A 25,147-nucleotide genomic window follows, 5' to 3' on the forward strand; every position below is an offset into this window, starting at 1 on the left:
TTAATTAAAGTAATTTTTGAGCAATATTGGCGAGCAAACAGTGCTCACTAAATTTTGCGAGCACCGCATGTGATCGCTACATTTATATTTATGAGATCATATGTATAATGAATATCGTTGATGTGTAATTGTTTTATTTTATTCTTTTATCTGTCTCATGCCTATTTTCTATACAATAAGAACTTTTAGTTGTGTAATTAGTTATGTAATTGCCTCTAATTTTCTATTTCTTTAAAAATACATTTGGGCTAATACAGTTTACGCTCTAATAACATACTTATCCATTAATAAATTAATACCTCTTGCTTAAAACAGATGTGGCATTTCGAGGCGGAGAAATGGAATAGTTTTTTCCCCTATATCTCATAAATTGTGATTAGAATTATCAAATTTACGAATTATAAAATTAGAGCTTAAATAATTCATTTGTCCTTTAGCTACCAAAAAAAATTAATACGATTAATAAATCAGATTTTGTTTATTATATATACAATCTTCTCGTTGATTATTTAATTAATTCTCTATGTCCACCAAAGTGTTTTGACTACACACCAAAAGTGGATCACTTTAATTTTTGGTTCATGTCTCCTCTCATTAATGGAAAATTAGCCAAAACTGGATAATAATATTAATAATGATTAATAAATTATAAGTAGCCATTGTGGATAATAATAAATAGTGTAAATTAGTAAAGAAAGTTCACAGTAGCTTTGGGTACCAACATTCTGTATGTGGTCTACTCGACCATGTTGGATGTGTCCTGTCCCAAATCTCCGCTGTCATTTCTTAAAATACCAACTTAAATTTCAGTAATTAAACAATACTCCCAAAAACTAATCCTCAATAATGCTAAAAAACATAAAACAAATCAATAGTTAGCAAAACATTGAGGCTAATGAATAGTCAATAACTGCACACGCTAATCCCCATGCCGAAAAGCACAAACAGAGCAACTCCAATAAATATGTGATGAAGAATTTTCAATTTAGAATTAATTATAAATTGATTTGCATGATAATTTGTGAAAAATGTCAACTGATTCGTAGACAAGGTAATTTGTTCTAACCTGAGACATACAAAGGGATAATCAGACTAACTATAAGGGTTCGGCGTACAAATAAAGAATCTGTTTTGACATGAAATGTATATATCAATATATTTCTGAATTTATTCTAACTTGAGACATAAACAAAGACAAGGATAAAGGGATAATCAGACTCACTATAAGGGCTCAGCGTACAAATAAAGAATCTGTTTTGACATGAAATGGATATATCCATATATTTCTGAATTTGTTCCAACCCGAGACATAAACAAAGACAAGGATAAAGGGATAATCAGACTCACTATAAGGGCTCAGCGTACAAATAAAGAATCTGTTTTGACATGAAATGGATATATCCATATATTTCTGACTCATATTTATGAGATGATACAATAATGGCAAAAGCTATACCGAGAACAGGTTTACGTAGAAACGTACGTATTGGTGCACGTAAAAGTACACGTGTTTCAGTCACAATTTATTCTATACTATTATTGATATTAAGCGACTATTTTTACTGACAATACTATTACAATTTTTAATAAATAACTTGTCAATCTCAAATAAGAGATTAAATTATAGAGAATGTTAGTTATAAAATGTAATACTTTGAATGAGAGAAACATAAAAACGATAATATGTCGTTTTGAGTAGTACATAGAGGATATATTTTAAAAACTTTATAAACAATTATTGTAGTATTTAATATGGAGTATTTATTTATTATTTACTCAAGTCAATAGTTTCACCGTGCACGAAGAGCAATTTAATTAGATGGCGAATCTAGTTTAATTAATGAAGGCGTGTTAATACAATGTCTTTGGCTAGAGACATTCCAACCGCAACTCGACCCCACCCTTGATTGGGTAGCTTCAATAATCCTCATTTTAAAACAAGCTTCAATTTTCCCACATTAACTTAAACCAACAAAACCACTCATATTCTTTGAACACACCAATGTTCACACATAAATTAATCCCACATCTCATTAAAATAATTCTTTTTCAGCTCTAATTCTCTGACATGCTCAATCGGTCAAAATCAGTGGTTGTTAGCAACTAACACTAAAATAAATTTATATGTAGGATTCATGAGCCCCTCACCTTCCAACACTGATAATTTAAGCAAACGTGATTTGCAGGAATCCACACACAATTTCTTGTCTGTGGGGGGCTTCGCCTCCTTCCTCGTTTCACCCTTGTGCTCGTTTTCTAACGATTTCCGAGAAATTTCCCTAAACCAAACCGATATATATATATTAATATTGCTACTAATTAAGCAAAGTGAATAGTAGCATATTATATTCAATGGGATTTGTGAAGTTTTTGAAGTTCCTCCGTCTCAAGGTGAGGGGGAGGAGGGCGGCGGAGAGGGTCGCGGCCGTTGATATTGGCGGAGAAGGAAACGTCGGAGATGCGATTTTCTGCAAGTCCGAAGGTGAAGGGGCGATTTTGTATGCGTGGGAAGAGATTAGGAAATTTACGATGGATTTCGCAAGTGTGATCGGATATGGAGGTTTTAGTACTGTTTATCTTGCTAAACTCTCCGATTCGTCGACGGCGGCGGTGAAGATCCAGTTTCGCTGCACACAGCGTTTGAATGAAGCTTACAAGCAGGAATTGGAGATTTTGCTGCGAATCAACCACCCTTATATTGTCAAATTGCTTGGCTATTGTGGTGAAGATAGAGGTACAGTAATAAAGTAGTAATTATTAGAAAAATTAAATAAATTCATATTTGAGGTATAGGTTTCTTTGTATATGGGATTGCTATATTTTTCATTTGCTAAAGTACTCCGTACATGATTTAAGGGGGTCGTTTGATGAGAGAAGATAAATAAGACAAAACACCATAAGAACACATATTCTAGATTATTTTAAATCTGATAATTGCAAGATAAATAAGTTATCCACTAAACAGACCTAAATATAACAAAAGTAAAAATATACTAGCATCTTTAAAAAGAATGAACATATAATAAGTGAATTTCATTTAATAAAGAAAAATAATCCAACTACATTTAGGTGACAAAAAATGAATACAAAAATTAAAAATTATGAGTATTATTTTGTGAGCTCATACAAACATATTTGTACCTAGCTAGTCATACTATTGGAATAGAGAAAAAAATAAAATAAAATTCCAATAACCTCAACAAGTATAGTAGTACTTCATTTTTGTTTCCAAATTGGTAATGATTTATGTTTAATAAATTTGCAGAAGAAGGCACATTAATATTGGAGCACGCAGTGAACGGCAATCTTCATGAAAAGCTACATAATTCACTCTCAAGCCTCTCTGTTAAGGATGATCTCCCTAACGTGATGCCGCGATAGAGATTAGGAGTCCCGGGAGGCGAAATCCCGTCGACAACTAGGGTTTGCAAGAACGAAAAATAAAAGATAAAAAAATAGGCGAAATTTCTCTGTCTTTCTTATTGATTTCAGCGCCTATTTATAATCTAAGGACCCTAGGGTTGGTTCGACTCTACGGGCCGGGAAAGAACCAACAAAGAAAACCCGACACGGAGCTTATAAATTGCTCGACCCAATTGTTCAAAAAATAATACTAAAACAAAGAATAAAGTCTAGAAAATAAATTAAAAGATCCTAATCTACGCAGCCTTTCATGCACTTTATTTGGCCACGTAATCCCCGAGCCTCGTCGGCGCCTTGGGCCTCCGGGTCGACCTCCTCTGCTCCTTCCTCTCTCTCGGCGATGGTCTCCCCTGCTCCACTGTCTCGTAGTTCAGATCCGAGACCTGCTGCTCCTCCGGCTCCTCTTCCCCGCTGACGACGACGGATGGTTCATCGTGGTTGAGAGGGATCTCTGCTTCACTACCCGTATCAACTCCCCCCCCGATAAGACCAGCCTTGTCCTCAAGGCTGAGGTTCGGAAAGCGTCTACGCACAATCTCCATAGGCTCCCACGACGGGTTCTCTCCCCCATCGTCATCCCACTGGATCAGCGCTTCCTCTGTCGCCGCTCCGTCCCGCCAAACCGTGCGGCTCCCCACCCATTTAAGCGGTCTCGAAACCGGGCGACCTCGTGCGAACAAGGGCGGTAATTCCACCGCTCCCGTAGACTCTCCGAGTACGAACGGCCGCAGCAGGCTAACGTGAAACACGTTGTGCGCCCGACTGCCCTCCGGCAACCGAAGACGATACGCTACCTGCCCAATTCGTTCTAGAATCTCATACGGACCAAAGAACCTTCGCGCCAATTTAGTCGAGAGAGGCTTGGCGACGGAATATTGCCGGTATTGCTGCAACTTCAGTAAGACCTGCTCGCCAACCTCAAACTCCACATGTCTTCGATGTTTATTTGCTGCAGATCGCATCCGCTGCTGTGCTCTCTCCAGATTTGCCCGCAGCGACACGATCAGCTCGCCCCTCTGGCGAATCAATGAGGCCACATCAGACGGGGTGAAGTGCGATGGTTCTGCTGCCACCAAGGGAGGGGGTTCTCGACCGTACAAGGCCTTGAACGGCGACGTTCCTAGCCCCTCGTGAAAGAAGCAATTCAATGATAATTCTGCCCAAGGCAAGAAGTTGACCCACTTGTTTGGTTTATCCGCCACGAATGCCCGTAAATACTGCTCCAGACCGCGATTCCTGACCTCCGTTTGTCCATCCGATTGCGGATGGTATGCCGTCGTGAAATGCAGTTTAGTACCACTCAAACGCAGCATCTCCTCCCACACATCATTTAAGAATACCGAGTCCCTGTCCGACACCAAGGTTTTAGGGAACCCGTGGTGCTTCACCACCGTTTCAATAAAAAGGTTCGCCACTCGCAGAGCATTGAAGTGTGGCGGTAACGGTGCAAAGTGCGCATACTTAGAAAGCCTATCAACCACCACCATGATGGTGGTGAAACCTCGAGACTGGGGTAGGCACGTCACAAAGTCCATCGAGACATCCTCCCAAACCTGCGAGGGAATAGGTAACGGCTGAAGTAACCCTGCAGGCTTTTGTGTCGAATACTTCGTCGTTTGACACTCCACACAAGCCTCCACAAACGCCTTCACCTCGTTCCGCATTCCCTTCCAATAAAACTGTGCGGCAAGGCGACGGAAGGTCCTGTCAACTCCAGGGTGACCTGCCTGCGGAGTGGAGTGATGTTCTGCAATCAAAGGCAACTTTGCCGCTGATCTGTCGCCCACATAAAGTCGGCGGTTATGGTAGATGAGGCCGTCCACAAACGACAAATGGGCAGCCGCCTCACCCTTGGCGATTACTGCCCGCAACTCCTTCAAATCTGTCAAGGAATCCACTTCTGCCCGTAATAATTCCAGGATATCGGGGACCGGGTGTGCGGCCAGGGACAGAAGCGCGGCTTCACACTGGGCCCGCTCCGTCTCGCCGTCTCCGGGATCCATATCGCGGCGTGATAGGGCGTCCGCGACCCTATTGGAAGCCCCTGGTTTGTATTCAATTCTAAATTTATACCCCATCAATTTCCTTGCGTAGAATTGTTGATCCGGAGTCTGAATAATCTGCTGCAATAATTCCTTTAGACTCCTTTGATCGCTTCGGATCACGAATTCGCGCCCCAATAAGTACTGGCGCCACTTCTGGACTGCTTCAACGATGGCGTACAACTCCTTATGATAAGTTGACGACACCCGACGCCGGGGCCCCAATTTCTTACTAAAGTAGGCCAAAGGATGTCCCTCCTGAAGAAGGACCGCTCCCACTCCGAAATCCGACGCGTCCGTCTCGATACAAAACACTTTAGAAAAATCCGGTAGGTGTAACACAGGAGCGGACGTCATAGCCTCCTTGAGGGCGACAAAGCTCTCCTCCGCTGCGGGGGTCCACGCGAAGGCGTCCTTTTTCAGTAGTTCCGTCAAAGGGCCGGCCAAAGTTGCGTAATGCGCAATAAATCTCCGATAATAACCTGTAAGACCCAAAAAACCCCGCAGCTGTTTAATGGAGGTTGGCACTGGCCATGCAACCATTGCCTTGATTTTCTCCGGGTCAGCCATCAATCGCCCCCCCGTAATCAAGTGGCCCAGATACTCCACCGTAGTACTGCCGAAAGCACACTTGGACAATTTAACAAAAAAATGATTACCCTTCAGAATGGTAAGTACCTCGTGCAGGTGTCGCACATGAGATTCCAGTGTTGGACTGTAGATCAGTATATCATCAAAGAAGACGATCACGAAAGTGCGCAGGAGTGGTCGAAAAATAGAATTCATGGCCGCCTGGAATGTGGAAGGTGCATTCGTCAATCCGAATGGCATGACCCGGAATTCAAAGTGGCCGTCGTGGGTTCGGAAGGCCGTCTTGAAGACATCATCCGTGTGCATCCGAATCTGATGATACCCCGAACGGAGATCCAGTTTGGTGAAAAACCGTGCTGAGCCCAATTCGTCGAACAACTCGTCCGATGTCGGAATAGGGAAGTGATCAGGCACCGTTGCAGTGTTCAGGGCCCTGTAGTCAATGCAGAATCGAAACGTCCCATCCTTTTTTCGAATAAGCAACACTGGGGACGAAAACGGGCTCTGACTGGGCCGGATGACGCCCGAAGCCAACATTTCCTTCACTTGGCGTTCGATTTCAGTCTTCTGGAAATATGGGTATCTGTATGGACGCACGTTGACCGGCTTTACGTTCGGCAGGAGGTGAATGCGGTGGTCGAAGGGCCTGGCCGGAGGCATTCCCGTCGGAGTGTGAAATACCTCCGCATGTGACCGCAAAACTGCCAGAATCATAGGGTCCAAGTCCGCCGGAAATTTGGGTTGATCGCCGTGCCCCTCCGGCTCGTCAGTGCCGGGAACTGCCACCAATTCGAACACCTCAGCCTCGCCGCTGAATGACAGGAGGGTGGCGAAGGTTTTGAGCGAGACCTCCTGTGCCATTGGTGACGCTACTTTTAAACAGATTGGCTCCCCATTACGCACAAATTCCAAAGTGCCCTCTACAAAATCATTCGTAACGCGGCGCATAGATTTGAGCCAAGCCAAGCCGAGAATAACATCCGGTCCGTGTATTGGGAGGATATGTAAGTCAATGACGAACACGTGCGACTGAATCACCACTCTGGTTTGCAAGCTAGCATGCGAACATACCAATGAAGCCCCGTTTCCCACATAGACTCGGAAGGGCTTGATTGCCGTCAACGGAAGTGCGAGCCTCTGCGCTACTCTGGGATGCAAGAAATCATGCGAGCTGCCTGTATCGACTAGAATTACCACCGGGTCAGCTCCGATTGACCCGCGCAGCTCCAGCGCCTCCGGGCGTTGCCTGCCGTCAAGGGCATAAATGTGTGAGAGATCGGCCGTTATTACCTCCGGAGGTTCTTGTTGCTCAGCTGATGTATCCAAATCCTCGACCTCCTCATCCATATCGGCCCCCATAAAGGCCAAGAAAGGGCGCTTGCAAGCATGAGACGGCCCCCACTTCTCCTCGCAATAAATGCATACCCCGCGGCGGGTACGTTCTGCCCGTTGGGCCGTTGTCAAGTGGATGACTGGGAGCTTCGAATATTCCGGACCCCTTGCGTACACTGGTTTGGTGGCCGGCTGTGGTTGATGTTGGTGTTGAGGGGCGGCCAACGCCGGACCCTTCTGATCCCTGGGCTGCCATGGACGACGCTGGGGTCCCGGCTGAGGCACAGGCGGAGTGTTGCTGCTGTCAAACTCGATGGCCAGGGCCATCGCGGCCGCTACCGTTCTCGGGTGTTGGTGTTTGACCTGACTACGGACTGGTTGTTGCAGACCCGCCACGTAGATAGGTAAGAATGTTGATTCAGGAACATTAGGGATCCGATTCCGCATTGATTCAAAGGTTGCATTGTACTCCGCGAGCGATCCTGTCTGAACCAGCTTAGCAATCAAACCAAGATAATCTTCAAAACACTGCGGATCAAATCGACGTCGCACATCCTCCAAAAAATCGCCCCAGAGAACCACCGGGTTGCTAGCACGATAATTAAAAACCCACTCTGCTGCCTGATTGTCGAAGAGCATGACGACATAGTGGAGACGATACGCCTCTGGCATCATCAGATGATCAAAATAATATTGAATTCTCGCAATCCAATTCACCGCATCCGAGCCGTTGAAGCGCGGTGGTTTCATCTTGACGTCCCGCGGTTCGTCCCAAGCACGGTGGCCGCCGTGATTATGCCACGCCGGGTTATCCCACGATGTGGCCTGACGAAGCGTCGGGAGAGTGAGCCCCTGGCGGGCCCCTGGTGGCTCCCAAGCAGACGCCAAACCCGATCCTGCCTGCGGCGCAAAGCCCACAACGTCCACCTGAGCCGGCGACGCGCTAGGGTTTGGCAGCGAATTGATAGGAGAAGCAATAGGACCCGTCCCCGATGGCACCCAAGTCTGCGCTCCTGAGCGAAGAGTGTGCGTCGTCGGTATAGAAGTTACGACCGCCTGAGTCGGGAGGGAAGGCTGGACCGAACGCAGCATGGAATCTGCGAACCAGTGCGCGGGAAGACCACCGGTGTGCGTCGGCTCCGATCTGGGGGGCACCAGTCGACGGTCGAAATCATCCATTCGCGATTCGAAACGCGCTAAAGAGGCCAGTACATGCTCGAACATCGTGGCCACCGGGTCTGTTCTTGGTGCAGAATTTCCGACCGGCAATCCCACGCTGATCGGTGGGGCGGCGAACCGATTCACCGGTAATCCCGCGGTGCGGGCGGCATCCGATTCGGTAAACTCCATGAGTTCAGTGAAAGCACCAATTTGTTAAGGATGATCTCCCTAACGTGATGCCGCGATAGAGATTAGGAGTCCCGGGAGGCGAAATCCCGTCGACAACTAGGGTTTGCAAGAACGAAAAATAAAAGATAAAAAAATAGGCGAAATTTCTCTGTCTTTCTTATTGATTTCAGCGCCTATTTATAATCTAAGGACCCTAGGGTTGGTTCGACTCTACGGGCCGGGAAAGAACCAACAAAGAAAACCCGACACGGAGCTTATAAATTGCTCGACCCAATTGTTCAAAAAATAATACTAAAACAAAGAATAAAGTCTAGAAAATAAATTAAAAGATCCTAATCTACGCAGCCTTTCATGCACTTTATTTGGCCACGTAATCCCCGAGCCTCGTCGGCGCCTTGGGCCTCCGGGTCGACCTCCTCTGCTCCTTCCTCTCTCTCGGCGATGGTCTCCCCTGCTCCACTGTCTCGTAGTTCAGATCCGAGACCTGCTGCTCCTCCGGCTCCTCTTCCCCGCTGACGACGACGGATGGTTCATCGTGGTTGAGAGGGATCTCTGCTTCACTACCCGTATCACTCTCATGGAGGAGAAGGGTGGCCATAGCCTTCCAGCTCGCCACCGCCGTAGACTATCTCCACCAAAACTGCATCATCCACTGCGACATCAAATCTTCCAACATCTTACTCGACGACCAGCTCAACTGCAAGCTCTGCGATTTCGGCTCATCGAAAATGGGCTTCGCTTCACTAGTAGTCTCTTCAAACTCGAAGAGCCGAGCTGCAATGCTTGGCTCTCCTGGCTACACCGATCCTCACTACATGAGGACCGGGCTCGCCTCCAAGAAGAGCGACGTGTACAGCTTTGGAGTGATCCTATTGGAGCTCGTGTCCGGGATGGAAGCCCTCGACCCGTTGAGCGGGGAGAGGCTGACCGCGAGGGCAGGCCCCGCTCTTCGAGATATGGAGAAGGTGGTTGAGATAGTTGACCCGCGGCTGAAAAGCCGCGGGGATTTTGACTGGGAAGAGGCTAAGGCAGTGGCTGAGGTGGCGGCCACGTGCCTTAGTGATTCCCCGGCCCATCGGCCTTCGATGTTGGATGTCTTGACTGCTTTGAGGAAGGAGGTTTCCTCAATATCGTGTTTGGTTTGATGAGAAGAAACAATGTTTATTGTATAGTTGCTTGATTAGGGTTGATGTGTTGTCTTGTAATTTGTAGGACATCCGGTACATTTATAAGTGTATATTAGTGATGTTGCTTTATTACTATACAAAAGAAAAAAAAAAGAAAAAGTGTGACCTAATTATATCATAAATATTGGAAATTTTTATAAAAACTTATCTAGTCTTTTTTCAATTAGTGGCAAAACAAGTCCATCAATTTGATGATGTACATAGTTATTTTGCACAACTCTTTCATCCATAGAAGTACAGAAAGCATATGAGAAATTAAGATCGACGACTAATTCCTCTTCGAATTGGCAATAACCACGAGATTATGCAAAATTCAAATGCTGAAAAATATTGTGAAATGAGTGGTTAGTAGTGTTATTTATGTTTTTGTTGATTGTTACTACGATTGTATAGATCCTTTAGGATTTGTTGTTCAAGTATCATTGACGGTTTACCTAGTGTGCAGGTGGTATAAGTTGGACAACTAGGATTTGAGTTGGTGAAGACTCAAGTGTAGTTAGGCTTTCGATTGTATCTTGTACTTGTAGTCGATCGTGTATTGGCTTGTATCTTGATCTGTTGCTTTAAGAGATTGACCGTATCTCAACTTAATACAAAAGAGGTCTCGATAAACATAGGCGGACATACATAAGAAGGTCTATGGGCTCAAGCTCTTAAAAAACATGTTTTTTTATTTAATCTATGTAAATATTTTATTTATACTCCTTCCGTCCGCCGATACTTGACACAAGTTAACCGACTCGAGTTTTAAGAAATGTAATAAAAAGTAGATTGAAAAGTTAATGGAATGTGAGACCACTTTTATATAAGACTATTAGTTTTATAATAAAATGTGAGTTAAATAATTAGTGGAATGTGGAGTTCATTATCAAAAGTAATAAAAAGTAAGTGTAACAAATATCCGGGGACGGATTTAAAAAGGAAACTACGTGAATATAGTTTAATAGTGAATCCATGGTGATGAACCCTACAATTAATTTTGCATTGATAGTAGATGGACAGATGATGATTTAAATGTTTTGAATATAATTTAATATTCATTTAACTGTGATGTCTGTTAATTTAAAAATTGTATATTGTTAATTAATTCATGTCAATAATTTTGTCGTGCGTTATCTGAAGGCTACATCTTGTTTAAAGAATTAAGTCTTGCTAATGCGGAATGCCATGTGTTTGGCTAAGGACATTTCAATCGCAACCGGCCTTTACCGTTGATTGGGTAGCTAATCCTGCTTGCAATTATAATAATCATCATTTAAAAACAAACATTATTTTACACTAACTTAATCGAGAAAACAAGTTACACGCCCAATGGGTCAAAATCAGTGCCTCATTTCGTTCAAATCAGTGCCCCACATTCCAAAAATAATTCAAATAATCTTGATTTGATGAGTGTATATCCCCATTACTGTTGTCGCCGAAATGGGTAGTACATTATACAATTAATGAATTATTCCATCCAAAATTATTTACAAGGAAAAAGTATTATTGTTGCTCTATTTTTGATAGTTTATTATAAATAATTAAAAATATATAGTTTTAAATGTTATTTCAAAAAATTAACATTTTTTTAAAAAATAAAGTATTTTACTCCATCCGTCCCACTTTAGAAGTCTCATTTGAGTTCGGCACGAGTTTTAAGAAATATAAAGGAAAATTGGTGAAAAAAGATAGTAAATGTGGGTCCTACTTTTTTTATTAGTTTTATAATAAAATGTGAGTGGAAAAAAGTTAGTGGAATGTAGAGACTATTATTCCCTCCGTCCGGCTAAGATGACACAATTCTTAGTCGACACGGAATTTTAGGAGTTATTGTGTAATGTATTTAATTGAAGAGGGGAAAGGTGAGTGTAAGTATTAAAATAGAGAGAGAAAGAAAAATGAATATTTAAATATAAGTGAGAAAAAGTAGTTGGGTGTATTAATTAGAGAGAGAAAATTACCAACAAAAGTAAATGCGTCATCTTAGTTGGGACAAACTAAAAAGAAAAACGTGTCATCTTAAGTGGACGGAAGGAGTACCATATATGAAATATTCCAATCGGGACTCCTAAAGTGGAACGGGGGAGTAATTTTTATTTTTGTTTCCTTTTTTCAAAACTATGTGGGTGTGAGCAATCATGATAATTTATTCGTTATCATGACTTACTTCTTCCTAATATTTGAAAAATGGTTTCACGTGGACTGTTTCTTAGGCCACCCGTAACGCGTCACGCGGGTGGCCCGTAATCCGTCACACCGGGATGAGACAACAGCGTGACGAGTTGCAGCGCTCCGTCTCGTCCCCAGCCCGCCGAGACGGATAGCGAGACGTCTCGCCACGCGCCAGCGCGACGTGGCGCGCTTCGGCGCCATGCATGACGCCCACTCACCGGCCCGCGAGTGGGCATCGTCACGCTGACGCAATAAATTATTTTTTTAAAAATCGAATTAAAAAAAATTTTAAAAACAAAAAACGGTAATATTATCGTTAATATTACTGTTTTTTCTTTTTCTTTTTTTATTTTTTATTTTTTTTACTCTATGAATACTCCTAATTCATCCTCATTTCACACACAAATACATATCTATTCTTCCCAAATCATCTCCATTTCCTCTCCAATTTTCATCTAACCTCTCATCACAAAATGTCCGGCGACGGCTCCGGCGGGTTCGACATCAACGTGTTCGGTGACTAGGGGGCATGTACAATGTCTTGGGTGGTGGTTCCGGTTCGTCGACGCCGGGCACCCAGGGTTCGTCGACTCCGGGGGGTACCAACAACCCCATTTTGATGTGGATGCATACGTCCGTCCCTCCGCCCCAAGGTATTCGCAGGGATTATCCCAGATTCGGGAGGATTATTCCATTGAACCCACTCCGGAAGAAGGCCGAGGCGGTGGAAGCTCCAGGGCTGAGGCGGAGGCGGACGAGGAGGAGGAGGAGAATCTAGGCCGGCATCCGTACAGCCCCAAAGAAACGCTGGCGGTGTACAATGTCTGGATCAGCGTCTTGTACGATCCCATCGTCGGGAATCAACATTTGTCTTGACATATACTCAATTCCGGCAAGATGGGCTTGGTATGGTGGAGGCGTCATGCGGGAAGTGTCCGCCATCGTGGCGGTCAAGTACATGGACAATAGGGTGTTCGAGCCCGAGCCCGCCTGACTTGATTCGCCTCGGCCCCTCCTCCCTCTAGCCGCCTTCGCCGCCTTGGTCCCTTGCGGCCGACGGCGCACACGAGAGGAACCCCTGGCATCGTCTGTCGTGCCCCCAACCTCTTGCGAGGCAGCCTCTTGTGCGGCACTGCCCGAACCGACCCCACTAGACGAGTATTGGCCACCCGCCGTGTGCTTCGTGCTCTTCGAGGTCGAGCCCGAGCTCGAGCGTTCACCGCCGGCCCACCTTTCCTCGTCTTTGACGGCCTCCCAGACATCGACATGTCTGAATTCTTTGCAGGTGTCGTCGAAGTAGACTCGCAAAGCCGATCTCATAATGTCGGCTCCCGTGGCTCCGCTTTGGTAATGAGCCGCTTCGTTCTTGTAGATGCCGCAGAATTTTTTGACCTCCATGTCGACTCGGTCAAAGTGAGCGCGGAGCATCTTCAATGTGCGGGGCGGGACCCTCTTGGCTTGATCTCGTTGTAGGCCTCGGTGACCTTTTCCTAGAAACACTTCCGGGATTGTTGATTCCCGGCGATGGGATCGTACGAGACGCTGATCCAGGCGTTGTACACGGCCATCGTGTCCTTGCGGCTGTACGGATGCCGACCTACATCCTCATCCTCCTCGGCCGCCTCCGCCTCTTCCTCCACTGCGTCGAATGCCCTGGAGCTTCCACCGCCTTGTCCTCCTTCCGGATGGGGTTCATCCGGATAATCCTCCCGAATTTGGGATAATCCCTGCGAATACCTTGGTGCAGAGGGACGAGCGTATGCAATGCATCCACATCAAATGGGGTGGTTGGTACCCCCGGCGTCGACGAGCCCTGGGTGCCCGACGTAGACGAACCGGAACCGGAACCACCCAACACGTTGTACATGCCTCCCCCAGTCGCCAAACGCATTGATGTCAAACTCGCCGGAGCAGCCACCGCCAGAGTTTCCGTCGCCGGATATTTTGTGATGAGAGGTTAGATGAAAATTGGGGAGGAAATGAAGGTAATTTGGATGATTTGATGTGCATTTGTTTGTGAAATGAGGATGAAATAGGAGTATTTATAGAGTAAAAAAAAAGAAAAACGGTCGAAAAACGGTAATATTACCGTTTTCGATTATCTATTTATTTTAATTAAATTTGATTTTTTTTAAAAAATGATTTATTGCGTCAGCGTGACAAAGCCCACTCGCGGGCCGGCGAGTGGGCGTCACGCAAGCGCGTGGCGAGACAGCCCGCGAGGTGTCTCGGTGGGACGGGCGTCTTGGAGAGACCGGGACGAGACAGGGCGCTGCAACGTGTCTCACCGCCGTCTCATCTTGGCGGGACGAGATACGAGCCACCCGCGAGACGCGTTGCGGGTGGCCTTAAAAACATGCAAATCTTGAGGAATTAATGTCCAAAACATGATAATAAAAAAATTTGAAAGTTAATGGATTGCTTATCGTGGACCTTTATCACTTGGTTGAGGGTTTAAAAACATGCAAATCTTGAGGAATTAATGTCCAAAACATGATAATAAAAAAATTTGAAAGTTAATGGGTTGCTTATCGTGGACCTTTATCACTTGGTTGAGGGTTTGAAGTTGATGTTAAACATAATTTAATTTTGTAAATCATAAACGCGATAAACAAGTAGTACTATTACATATTATAATAATGATTTAATTAAATAAGGGAGTAAAACAATAACTTGCACCTTGTAAGTTCAGACCTATAAATACACGCAAGATAACACAAAATAGATTAAAGCAACACACTGAATACCAATCAATTAACGAGAAGATGTCTAGTATCACGTTGCAATCTGCGATTCTTAGCAACACTCATTTTATCGCATCTTCAAAACGACGTTGTTTCACTACTGCAGCCACTGCCACTTCTCGCAGAAGCCAGCTGGCCCGTTGCTCGTTGCAATTGGGTACTGTGATCCAAACTGAACGACGAACAGGAGGCTACCAGCCTAGTCTTTGGGACTTCAACTCTATTCAATCGTTCGACTTTGCGTATAATAAGGTAACTGAACATACGATTGATTCTCATTAGTACATATAAGTATGACATATTATATTAATTACATCTCATCTCATTATATAAATTCTTGTAGGAAGAAAAGCAGCCAGAAATGGTGGCTACTCTGATTGAGCAAGTGAAGATGTTGCTTCAACGGGAACAGCGTTTGGAGCTGATTGATGACTTGCAAAAATTGGGTATTTCTTGTCATTTTCGCCACGAAATCGCTCAAATATTAAACTCAAAATATTTGAACAAGAATGAGACAGATGAGAAGGATTTGTACTCCACAGCTCTCAGATTCAGACTTCTCAGACAATACGGCTTCATCGTCTCTCAAGGTCTACCTTCTTACACAATCCATGCTTGCAAGAATTTATGTATTTATGTTGAAGATGAAACTAATTATATGAAATATGAATGCAGAAGTGTTTGATTGTTTCAAGAATGAATATGGTACTGATTTTGAGCCAAGCCTATGTGAGGATACCAAAGGATTGTTACAACTCTACGAAGCTTCGTTCTTATCACAACATGGCGAAGAGACACTCCAACTGGCAAGAGAATTTGCTACTAAATCTCTGGAGAAAATAGTAGTTGATCATGAAATTGATGATCTCTTATCATCTGTCGAAGCTGCGTTGGAGTTCCCTTCTCGCTGGATGGTTCAAATGCCAAATGCAACATCGTTCGTCGATGCTTACAAGAAGAGACAAGACATGAGCCCAATTGTGCTAGAGCTTGCCATATTGGACATCAACAATGTTCAAGCACAATTTCTACAAGAACTCAAAGAGACCTCTAGGTACACAAATTATATTCATAATCAATTCAATTTTTATATTGAAATAATGCTTATTCTTCATGTGTGTTAATTATAAACAGATGGTGGGAGAATACTGGGCTTGTTCAAGAACTTCCATTCATCAGAGATAGAATAGTGGAATGCTACTATTGGACGACCGGAGTTGTTGAACGTCGTGAACATGGATTTGAAAGAATAATGCTCACCAAAATAAATGCTCTTGTTACAACTATAGATGATATCTATGATATTTATGGCACTCTTGAAGAGCTCGAACTATTCACAGAGGCTATTCGAAGGTTAGTTTAATTACAACAATAATCATACATTTTATTAATTATAAGTACATATTAATTGTGTATATATTTTGATCAGATGGGATACTGAATCAATTGACCAACTGCCCCCTTACATGAAAGTATGTTATCTTGCACTATACAACTTTGTGAATGAGATGGGTTACTATACTCTCAAGGATAAAGGCTTCAACTCCATCCCCTTTCTGCGGAAAACGGTAACAATAATAGCCTTTTGTATATTTTTACTACATTTATAGATGTACATTTGCTAATTAGGATAATATTGATGAATTTTTTTTGCAGTGGGTTGATTTGGTTGAGACATATTTGATAGAGGCAAATTGGTACCACAAGGGGCATAAACCTAGTTTGGAAGAATATATCAACAATGCTTGGATATCAATTGGAGGTGTCCCCATTCTATCCCATCTTTTTTTCCAGCTAACTGATTCGATAGATGAGGAGGCTGCCGAGAGCGTGCATAAATACCATGATATTGTTCGTGCATCATGTACGATTCTAAGGCTCGCTGACGACATGGGAACATCTCTGGTATGTGACGTTACACGTTATACATAAATTTCGAACTGTGAATTACTCATAATTGATATGAGGTTTTGTTAAATATAGGATGAGGTGGAGAGAGGCGACGTCCCAAAATCAGTTCAGTGTTACATGAATGAGAACAATGCTTCGGAAGAAGAGGCGCGAAAACATGTTCGATCACTGATAGAGCAGACGTGGAAGACGATGAATAAGGAAATGATGGATTCTCCATTTTCAGTGTATTTTGCAGAAGTTTGTGCTAATCTGAGCAGAATGGCACAGTTTATATACCAGAAGGAATCTGATGGATTTGGAATGCAGCACTCGTTGGTTAACAAACAGCTCAGAAGCTTGTTGTTCGAACCATATGAATAGCAAATCAGATACTGCATCTGCTTGGCAAGCAAAGGATTATTCAGGAAAGCTAATTAATCTGTTGTTTGAGACTTAATATGAATCTGTACTATATTTTAGTTATACTTGCAATAATCTTGTTGCATTGTCAGTTGATGTATTATGTATTTTTCTTTGTACTACACCATGTTCAATCGTGTGTATATATATATATATATAGGGAGGGATGTATAGGAAAATGATCAATACAAAACTTGATCTCAATACAAAATCCAGATCAAATCCTGACCATGAGATTTGACAATCCAATGGTCAATAATTAAACAAAAACACGGAGGGTCATTGTAAAGCAGTTTTAGGTCATATTATAAACTTTGGATTTGAGGTCATGTTAAGATCATTTCATGTCATTCTTTCTATAATGACGTAAAAATAAGCTTACAATGACCTAAAAATGACTTTTGTATGCTTGATTCTGCATTTTTGTATTAAGAATGGTTTTGCATGGATCAAAACCCGGGATGTATATATATATAAAGTTAAAATATTAGCAATTTTTATATGCGCCCATTCAGGACTAGCAAATTGTGCGGGTTGGGAATCAACATGATAGTGATTTAATCTGATAAGATTTGATCTAAACCCGATCAGTTAAAAAAATCTCATTCAAAAACAAATCCGATTTGTTACCTGAACACGACCCGCATATGACATGGACCCGATATATACACAAATTCTTTTCACAATGAGGTGAAGTGTAAAGTCCACGTTGTTGACTACTTTTTCTTTCTGCTTTGACGTTTCCACGCCGCCGAGCTCTGTTTCTCTTTCACTTGATCAGCACTCTTTCTCTCCTCTTCTTCATCTGGATTCTCGACTGGTGCAGCTGAAGAAGACTATCTCTGGTTTTGGTTTCACTTCTCTTAATTCATCCATCTCGGGCAGCTGACATGGCTTATGCTGCCGTGAATTCTCTTCTCTACACAATCGACCACCTTTTAAATTCCAATCGCATTTCATTCGTCTCTTCCACTTCACAAACCCTAGACTTCGCATTGGATCGCGTCAAATCGCTACAGGCAACACTCAGGCAATTCGACGAAATCAGAAACAACAGCAGAGGAGTCAAGGCTTCGGAAGCGCGGATCAGAGACGAAGCGCGCGGATTAGAAGATGCTATTGAATTCCACATTTCAGCTCAGATTCATTCGCAATCTCAATGCTATGACCGCTGCCCGCCCACTCTCTCTCTCACCATCGAAGAATTGAATGAAAATATCAATTGCTTTGCAGAAACAGCTGACAAAATGGAAGAGGAATACGTGGAGGAATTGCACAAGCCATCAACTGAAGAAGGAGAAGAAGATTCTGCTTCTGCCGCTGCTGTTGTTGCTTCACTAGGGATTGATTCCAGTGGAAACGAGTGCGAAATGGTTGGATTATCTGATTTCTTTCTCAAAATCAGAAACCTGCTTATTGCAAATGCGAGTAAACGAACTACCATATGCATCAGTGGCATGGCAGGTATTGGTAAGACTACGCTTGCTAAAAAGCTTTTTCACGATCCTTTAATCAAAGAAAACTTTGAATGTATGACATTTGTTACTGTGGGAAGAAAGTATAAGTTAGAGGAAATCTTGCGAGCTATTATAGCTCAAGTATGTCTTGATATCGATGAAATGATCATGGGAGAAAGTGAGGATTTTGAAGAGTATTTGAAGAGAATTTTGAGTGGTAGAAGATATCTTATCATGCTAGATGATACTTGGGACCTCAGTTTCTTCCTTGGTCTTAAATGTGCACTGCCAAATGAGGATAATGGCAGTCGAATCTTGGTCATTAGCAGGAAAACTCGAACCGTTGAACCCGGTGTAAAAAATGGCTATTCTTTCACAATGCCTTTTCTTGATGAAGAGGAGAGTTGGGATCTTCTCAAGTGGAAGGTGTTTGGTGAGGAAGTGTTTCCATATCGGTTCATGAAAGCTGGGAAGAAGATTGCTAAGAATTGTGAAGGTCTTCCTCTTTTGATCCTCGTTGTAGCTGCTAAACTCTTGTCCGGAGACAAGAACAATCTAGAGTTCTGGAACGAGGTAGCGGAGAAGAAGAATTCAGTTTTTGAGGATGCTTGTGATCAATTATCGGATATATTGCTACAAAGTTATCAGTTCATGCGTCAGTATTTGAAACTGTGTTTTCTTTATATAGCAGCTTTTACTCAGAATCATATAGTTCGGCGCTCTAGGATCGTCACACTGTGGGGAGCAGAGGGGATTCTAGAACGTTCTGGTAATCACGCGATTGACAAATTTGCTTCCTATAATCTGGTTTTGGTTTGCCAAATATGCTTGGTCAGAGCCCGAGCTCATGCTTTCCGCCTCCATCCTGCCTATTGGTATATGTGTAGAAGAGAAGCTGAGAGCAACAAGTTCTTCTGTGTCTTGAGTAGTTATGCAGATTGTTCGATTGAATGTGTGGAAAAACAATGTCGTTTTTCCATCCACAACAATGTCTTGTTCGCCATCAAAGAGGTCCATGACTTGTTGGCATCAGTATCAACTGTGCGTTCTGTTCTATGTATGGGACCGTATCATAAATATCAAGTGCCAATATGCTTAGATTGGAAGCTGCTTAGGGTGCTCGATGCTCTTACAATCCGTTTCTATGAGTTCCCGCATGAGGTAGTGAAGCTAATTCAGTTAACTTATCTAGGCCTCACTTGTGATGCAAACCTCCCTCCTTCCATATCAAGACTTTGGAAACTTAGTTATCTCATTGTTCATCGACACCTGAGCATCAAATGGACCGTAGATGAGTCGTATTTGCCTGTACAGATATGGGATATGCAAGAGTTGGAGCATCTTGAAGTCATTGGAAGAAACCTACCTAATCCTACTCCTGGCGCAGTCTTACCCAGCCTCAGAAGGCTTTTAGATGTTGGTGCTCATAGTTGTGGAAAGGAGGTTCTTGAATGTATTCCAGATTTGAGAAAACTGAGGCTTCAAATTGAGTTAGAACCCGACTATACTCAAACCTGGAGCTTGTTTAATCATATCTCGTGTCTCGAAGAACTAAAATCAATCCAGTGTGTTATCGTGCCCCCTGAAGTGTTGTATGAGCCTATAGTCCCGCCTCCGCCTCTCCCGGTTTCCATAGGGAGTCTTAAGAAATTGAGTCTGAGCGGCTCTGGATATCCGTGGGGAGAGATGAGCAAGATTGGTGGATTGCCGTTTCTTGCAGTGCTCAAATTACGGAACTATGCCTTTCAAGGGGAGAAGTGGGAAGCGAAAGAAAGTGGATTTTCAAATCTTAAATATCTCTTCCTTGAAGATACAGATCTTGTGCAATGGACAGCAGGTGATGGAAGCTTCCCAAGGCTTAGGTGCCTGACTATGAAAAACTGCTACAATATAGAAGAGATCCCCCTATTTGAATCTGATATGGAAGCTCTACTATCGCCTTATATAGTTATTGAACTTATAGACTGCAACCCCTTAGTTGAGACTTGCGCAAAGCAAAAGTATGGTACCGAAAGGGTTAAGACCAATTATTCGTGGAAATGACGACAAGAACAAGCTAGGGTGATTTTCAACATGGCTCACAGTTCTGTAAAATGCTAAAAGTTTGGGACACAAACTACGGTCAAGTCTTCTAACTTCTTCGTTGTGATGTATCTAGCTTTAATACAGATCGCAGCCACAAGATAGCAGTCAAGGCAAAGTGGAGTGAATGATTCCCAGATTCAAATTTCATATTGTCAATAAGTTTGTTTCGATTTTTTTGTTGACAATGAGAAATCTAGTATATTATGGTGTTATTGTTTATGCTGACAGTAAGAAGTGTTACATGCTTGGGCTTTGTAGTTTGTTTAATTAGAATTCTGTTGAGTATATACAAACTTGGAGCAGATGAAGCTCTTTAAACTCTTTTAAAGGTAGTAGTATATTAATTTACTTGAGCACTATCTAATCTAAATGAACAAATAATGAACAGTTCTTGGACAAGTTTTTTTCTTCATAACCTTCAAACATTGATCGAGGAAACATAAGCATTCACAAAATATCAACAAGTAATATGTACATCTCCCAGTAGCTTGCATGAACTAATCTTAAAACCAAACTTACTTCCTAAATGAACAAATAATAACCAGATTCTCCAGCGGATATTCTATAATTATAATACTTTTTTGGTGTCATTTTTTGTTTCTTTTTTCTATACTGTGATCAAGAGAAACCTACAGCCGCTACCACATCAAGACCAAATGCAAATGTTGCCATTCTTATCACAAGTTGCTAAAGGCTTACCGAGCTCACTCCACGCGCAGCTCAACACAGGAGATGTATGCTCCTTCAGCGTGCTCACTATTTTGGCGTTCCCAACAGACCAGATTTCCACGGACCCATCATCAGATCCAGCAGCGACATAACCGTCGTCAGGACTCAAACAAGACCTACTCCAGTTAGACGCCACTCTCCCATTCCCTCTCAAATTTGCACAGATTTCAAGAGTGCGCATGTCGAATAGATTGTGCAAGTTGTCCCTTCCACTCGACAGCAACATATTCCCGTTTCTGGACAGTGATAATGACGTTACTGCAGAAGAGGAATGTGCTGCGATCTCACTGAGAAGTTTCCCTGTCTGAATATCCCATAGTCGGAGATTCCCATTTACATGGCCGGAGCAAATGGTCTGCCCATCCATACTAAAACAGAGAGCATTACAGTTGCTGTAGCATAGAAGAGTGTTGACGCAGTAGCCTTTCTGAAGATCCCAAACTTTTATGGTTCGATCATAAGCCGCACTGACAACATTGCGGTTAGACACCTTGCTGACATCCACGGCACTAACCTTGTCCGTGTGACCAGTAAGGGTATGCCGTACACGACCTGAGCTTACGTCCCATACATACAAAGTATTTGAACTGCTGGCTGCAATAATCGATTTGTTGTCGTGGGTGATGCAGAGATCAAAAACTGTGCCCAGACACCCATAAAGTGTGCGAGTTGATGATCCAGTGTTTGTATCCCACATTTTAACTGCTTTGTCTTGTCCTCCACTGACCAATCTAGAGGAGTTATGCTCGAACAATATGGAGGCGCAGCCACCGTCATGAGCAGGGATCCTTTGCCTGCATGTAGAGGGGACGGTTGACTCGACATAATACTCCGCACCCTCTTCACATCGGCGGACTACGCCATCAACTTGTTGGTGGGCGAGATTTTCCATGCTGGTTCCTTTGAGACGATTCACCATATCTTCATAAAGAGCATTTGCCTATTAAGGAAGCATTCATTATCAACAATAACAGGTATAAACGCTCATACATGAAAAATAAATAATAATTTTACAAAATGAGTGACAATTAAAATAAAAGGTGGGAGCTCTATTAATTCATATACCAAAAGAGAACTTCATTAATTATTAAGCTACCTCATTTAGACGCTCAGCATCCTTCATTTTTTCCAGCATCCAACGGTCAATTAGCATCTTGTTTTCTGCTTCTGCATTGTCAGCTCTCAGAATGGTCGCCTCAAGTTGTCCTTTAACTTCTTGGTGCTCACTTATCAACAAGTCCAGAGCCTTAGTCTTTTCCTCCAACAGTGCAGCTAAATGGGAGCATTCATCCCTGCAAATTAGTGCACTAGAGTTAAGTTCACTGATGAAAGGGCTATCATGATCCATCTCTACAAGGTGGAGGCTCTACTGATGTAGGAGAGACAGGAGGAGAGGAGACAGATTCAAAGATGACACCTTGCTTGACTAAGCTCATTTTGCAACTCGGATATCATAGTTTCTTTCTCTTGCATTAATGCTTTTGAAGTTCTGGATTCGGCCACTTCCACCACAAGTTGTTCAGATAATCTAGACTGAGCTTTGTAACATTGTTGGAGCTCCAATTCAAGATTTTCAGCTTTCTCTTTCCACTCCGACCCCTTTTACAGATAGCATTGTTAATACAGTTAAGTCGATAGATAAAAATGAAGAAATGATTACATAGGTGAAACCAACCAAAACAGCTCAAAGAGAAAAAAAATTAACGAAGTTGAGCAAAAGTCAAATAATTAAAACATTCACCAAAAGGAAATAGGAAAAGTGATGGCCCTACATTGTCTAACCAAATTTTAAACATTTCCTTCATTCAAAGAACTGAATGGTCTCTATCACCGTAACCAGCTAAAATCATCATACTCCTTTATTCAAGAAATTATTTTATATCAAGCAGAAAGGTATCATGCTAGCTAGCAAGTATCAGGTTATCCATATGTCATTTCCTCTCTTCCTCAGACAAACTTACAAGAAGCTACACATGTTGAACGATCCAATCAAGACTGGCATGCTTGATGCTTCAAAGTTCAATGTTTCCTGATGTAGTTGATACTGCAAGTCTGCAACTCCTTCAATCCAACCATTATAAGCAAGATTATTTCCCTAATTAGCTAGTGGAACCAATGATTTGTTACAGCACAACCGTAGCATCAGCTCCAACCAAATCTCGCCCTATGCTATAACTAGCTCAGTTTTCTAGTGCTTAATCATGACAATGGATCTTAAGATGTCAATATGCACCACAAACACTAATCAACTGCTGAAATATGCCCATATTTCTTGTACTTTTGCTCTGTAGTCTGTATCTCAGTATCAGCTAGCAACTTCGCATACTACACAGCCACCAGTAGAATACAAAATTTGCAATCTCCTATTTTTACACAAGGTGATAACTTTTTAAGCAAAAAGACAGCTTAAACATACTGTAAGCTCAAGATCAACCACATTCACATATTCAAAAACATTTCCACAACAGAACTAGCAATTACTAATTCAACAACATTTCCCAAGGCTACAGTAACTTTGTCATACTAAAGTCAACTATAAAAACACTAAATTGAAACCAAAAGAATCAAGTTCAAACAACCTGAGACACAATTGGGCGAGATAGCGCAATAAAAGCAGGTGAATGTGCCCCCTCTTCCACTAAATGCCGCTTTCTCAGAGCTTTTAGAGCATGCTTTATTGCATCCATTGCAGCATCTCCTTGTGCCCTGATTTAGAAATATAAGAGACGAATCGCCATCAACTACAAACGAAGAAATAATCAAACACAAAAAACCTAGATTGAAGCAAATAATCAGAAACATTATGCTTAAGGTTATTTCAACTGATAATTCGAAGAATTACATTGAGTAACTGGGGATTTAGGGTTTCGTGTACGGCAACTAGAAATCAAATTTGAGGGTTTGGATGACGAAGGATTCGGAAAACAAAAAGACAGTTGGGATCGTCCGTGAATTATTTATAGCTGCAATTCTGCAAAGTTTGATTACTGATTTTGAAGTTTAACACCATTTTGATTAAAATTTAATTTTAAATTTTGAGACAACATTTATTTTTGGATCCGGGAACTTTGTCAAGTTATTTTTTATTAATTTTGATTTATTCGAAAATATTTGCTGAGACTTTGATTTAATATTATTTGAGTTACTTTTTCACTATTTCTAATATTTTTGGGCGAAAATATTCTCAAGACCATAAAAGGCAATTCTGTCTATTTACTCTCTTCTTCATTAAAATATAGACAGAATATCTTGTTTGGTCCACAAACTTTACTTAAATATCATTTTTTGTCTGAGCTTTAATTCCGTTCGATTCTTGTGAGCTTTTCTCTCCATCCTCTCTTGCTCTTCAGTAAATCTCACTTCTGCTTTCCATAATTCATGGAACTTTGTTGCCAAGCTTAAATTCTTAACTCTTGATCACATCTCTCTAAAAAATACCTCCAATTCGTTATCGAGATTGGTTTTTCTCAAGGAGTTGGATTGAGTCCCAACAAATTTAAATGAAATTGGCAGTTTGTTGTCTTTAAAGATGATAAATCTTGAGAATAATAATTTTGATGGTTCGATTTATGATTCAATTCAAAAACTTCTAAATCTCTATATTTTAAACCTGAACAACAACGGATTTCACGGTGACCTAGGCCCAACCCTACTGTGGGTTAGGGCTGACTTATCCATTGAAACGAGCTCAATTTGAACAATTTTTAAACTCCGCCCCTTATCAGTCTAGATAAGGCCCA

The 25,147-nt window shown here is 42.3% G+C and overlaps 4 protein-coding genes across 4 annotated transcripts; 3 read left to right on the forward strand and 1 right to left on the reverse strand.

Annotated features, from left to right (window-relative positions):
* The first annotated feature begins 2,196 nt into the window (after positions 1 to 2,196).
* LOC121759584 (salt tolerance receptor-like cytoplasmic kinase 1) lies at positions 2,197 to 9,888 on the forward strand. Its single transcript, XM_042155224.1, has 3 exons — positions 2,197 to 2,734; positions 3,266 to 3,352; positions 9,312 to 9,888. The coding sequence occupies exons 1-3, from the start codon at positions 2,353 to 2,355 to the stop codon at positions 9,881 to 9,883; spliced, it is 1,041 nt and encodes a 346-aa protein (XP_042011158.1). The 5' UTR covers positions 2,197 to 2,352; the 3' UTR covers positions 9,884 to 9,888.
* Positions 9,889 to 14,825: 4,937 nt separating this feature from the next.
* Positions 14,826 to 17,258, forward strand: LOC121759729 (1,8-cineole synthase, chloroplastic-like). Its single transcript, XM_042155411.1, has 7 exons — positions 14,826 to 15,075; positions 15,167 to 15,413; positions 15,499 to 15,877; positions 15,958 to 16,176; positions 16,253 to 16,391; positions 16,480 to 16,728; positions 16,807 to 17,258. The coding sequence occupies exons 1-7, from the start codon at positions 14,845 to 14,847 to the stop codon at positions 17,095 to 17,097; spliced, it is 1,755 nt and encodes a 584-aa protein (XP_042011345.1). The 5' UTR covers positions 14,826 to 14,844; the 3' UTR covers positions 17,098 to 17,258.
* Positions 17,259 to 18,026: 768 nt separating this feature from the next.
* LOC121757841 (putative late blight resistance protein homolog R1A-10) lies at positions 18,027 to 20,636 on the forward strand. The gene has a single exon (XM_042153313.1). The coding sequence runs from the start codon at positions 18,027 to 18,029 to the stop codon at positions 20,634 to 20,636; it is 2,610 nt and encodes an 869-aa protein (XP_042009247.1).
* A 580-nt stretch (positions 20,637 to 21,216) lies between these two features.
* On the reverse strand, positions 21,217 to 24,411 carry LOC121759730 (autophagy-related protein 16-like). The gene is made up of 5 exons (XM_042155413.1): positions 24,250 to 24,411; positions 23,987 to 24,113; positions 22,825 to 23,006; positions 22,504 to 22,699; positions 21,217 to 22,347 (listed from the first exon to the last, which is right to left on the reverse strand). Coding segments are annotated over exons 1-5 (1,530 nt in total). The 5' UTR covers positions 24,252 to 24,411; the 3' UTR covers positions 21,217 to 21,324.
* Between the last annotated feature and the right edge of the window lie 736 nt (positions 24,412 to 25,147).

The sequence above is a fragment of the Salvia splendens genome, chromosome 12 (genome assembly GCF_004379255.2).
Source record: "Salvia splendens isolate huo1 chromosome 12, SspV2, whole genome shotgun sequence".
Classification (NCBI taxonomy): Eukaryota; Viridiplantae; Streptophyta; class Magnoliopsida; order Lamiales; family Lamiaceae; genus Salvia; species Salvia splendens.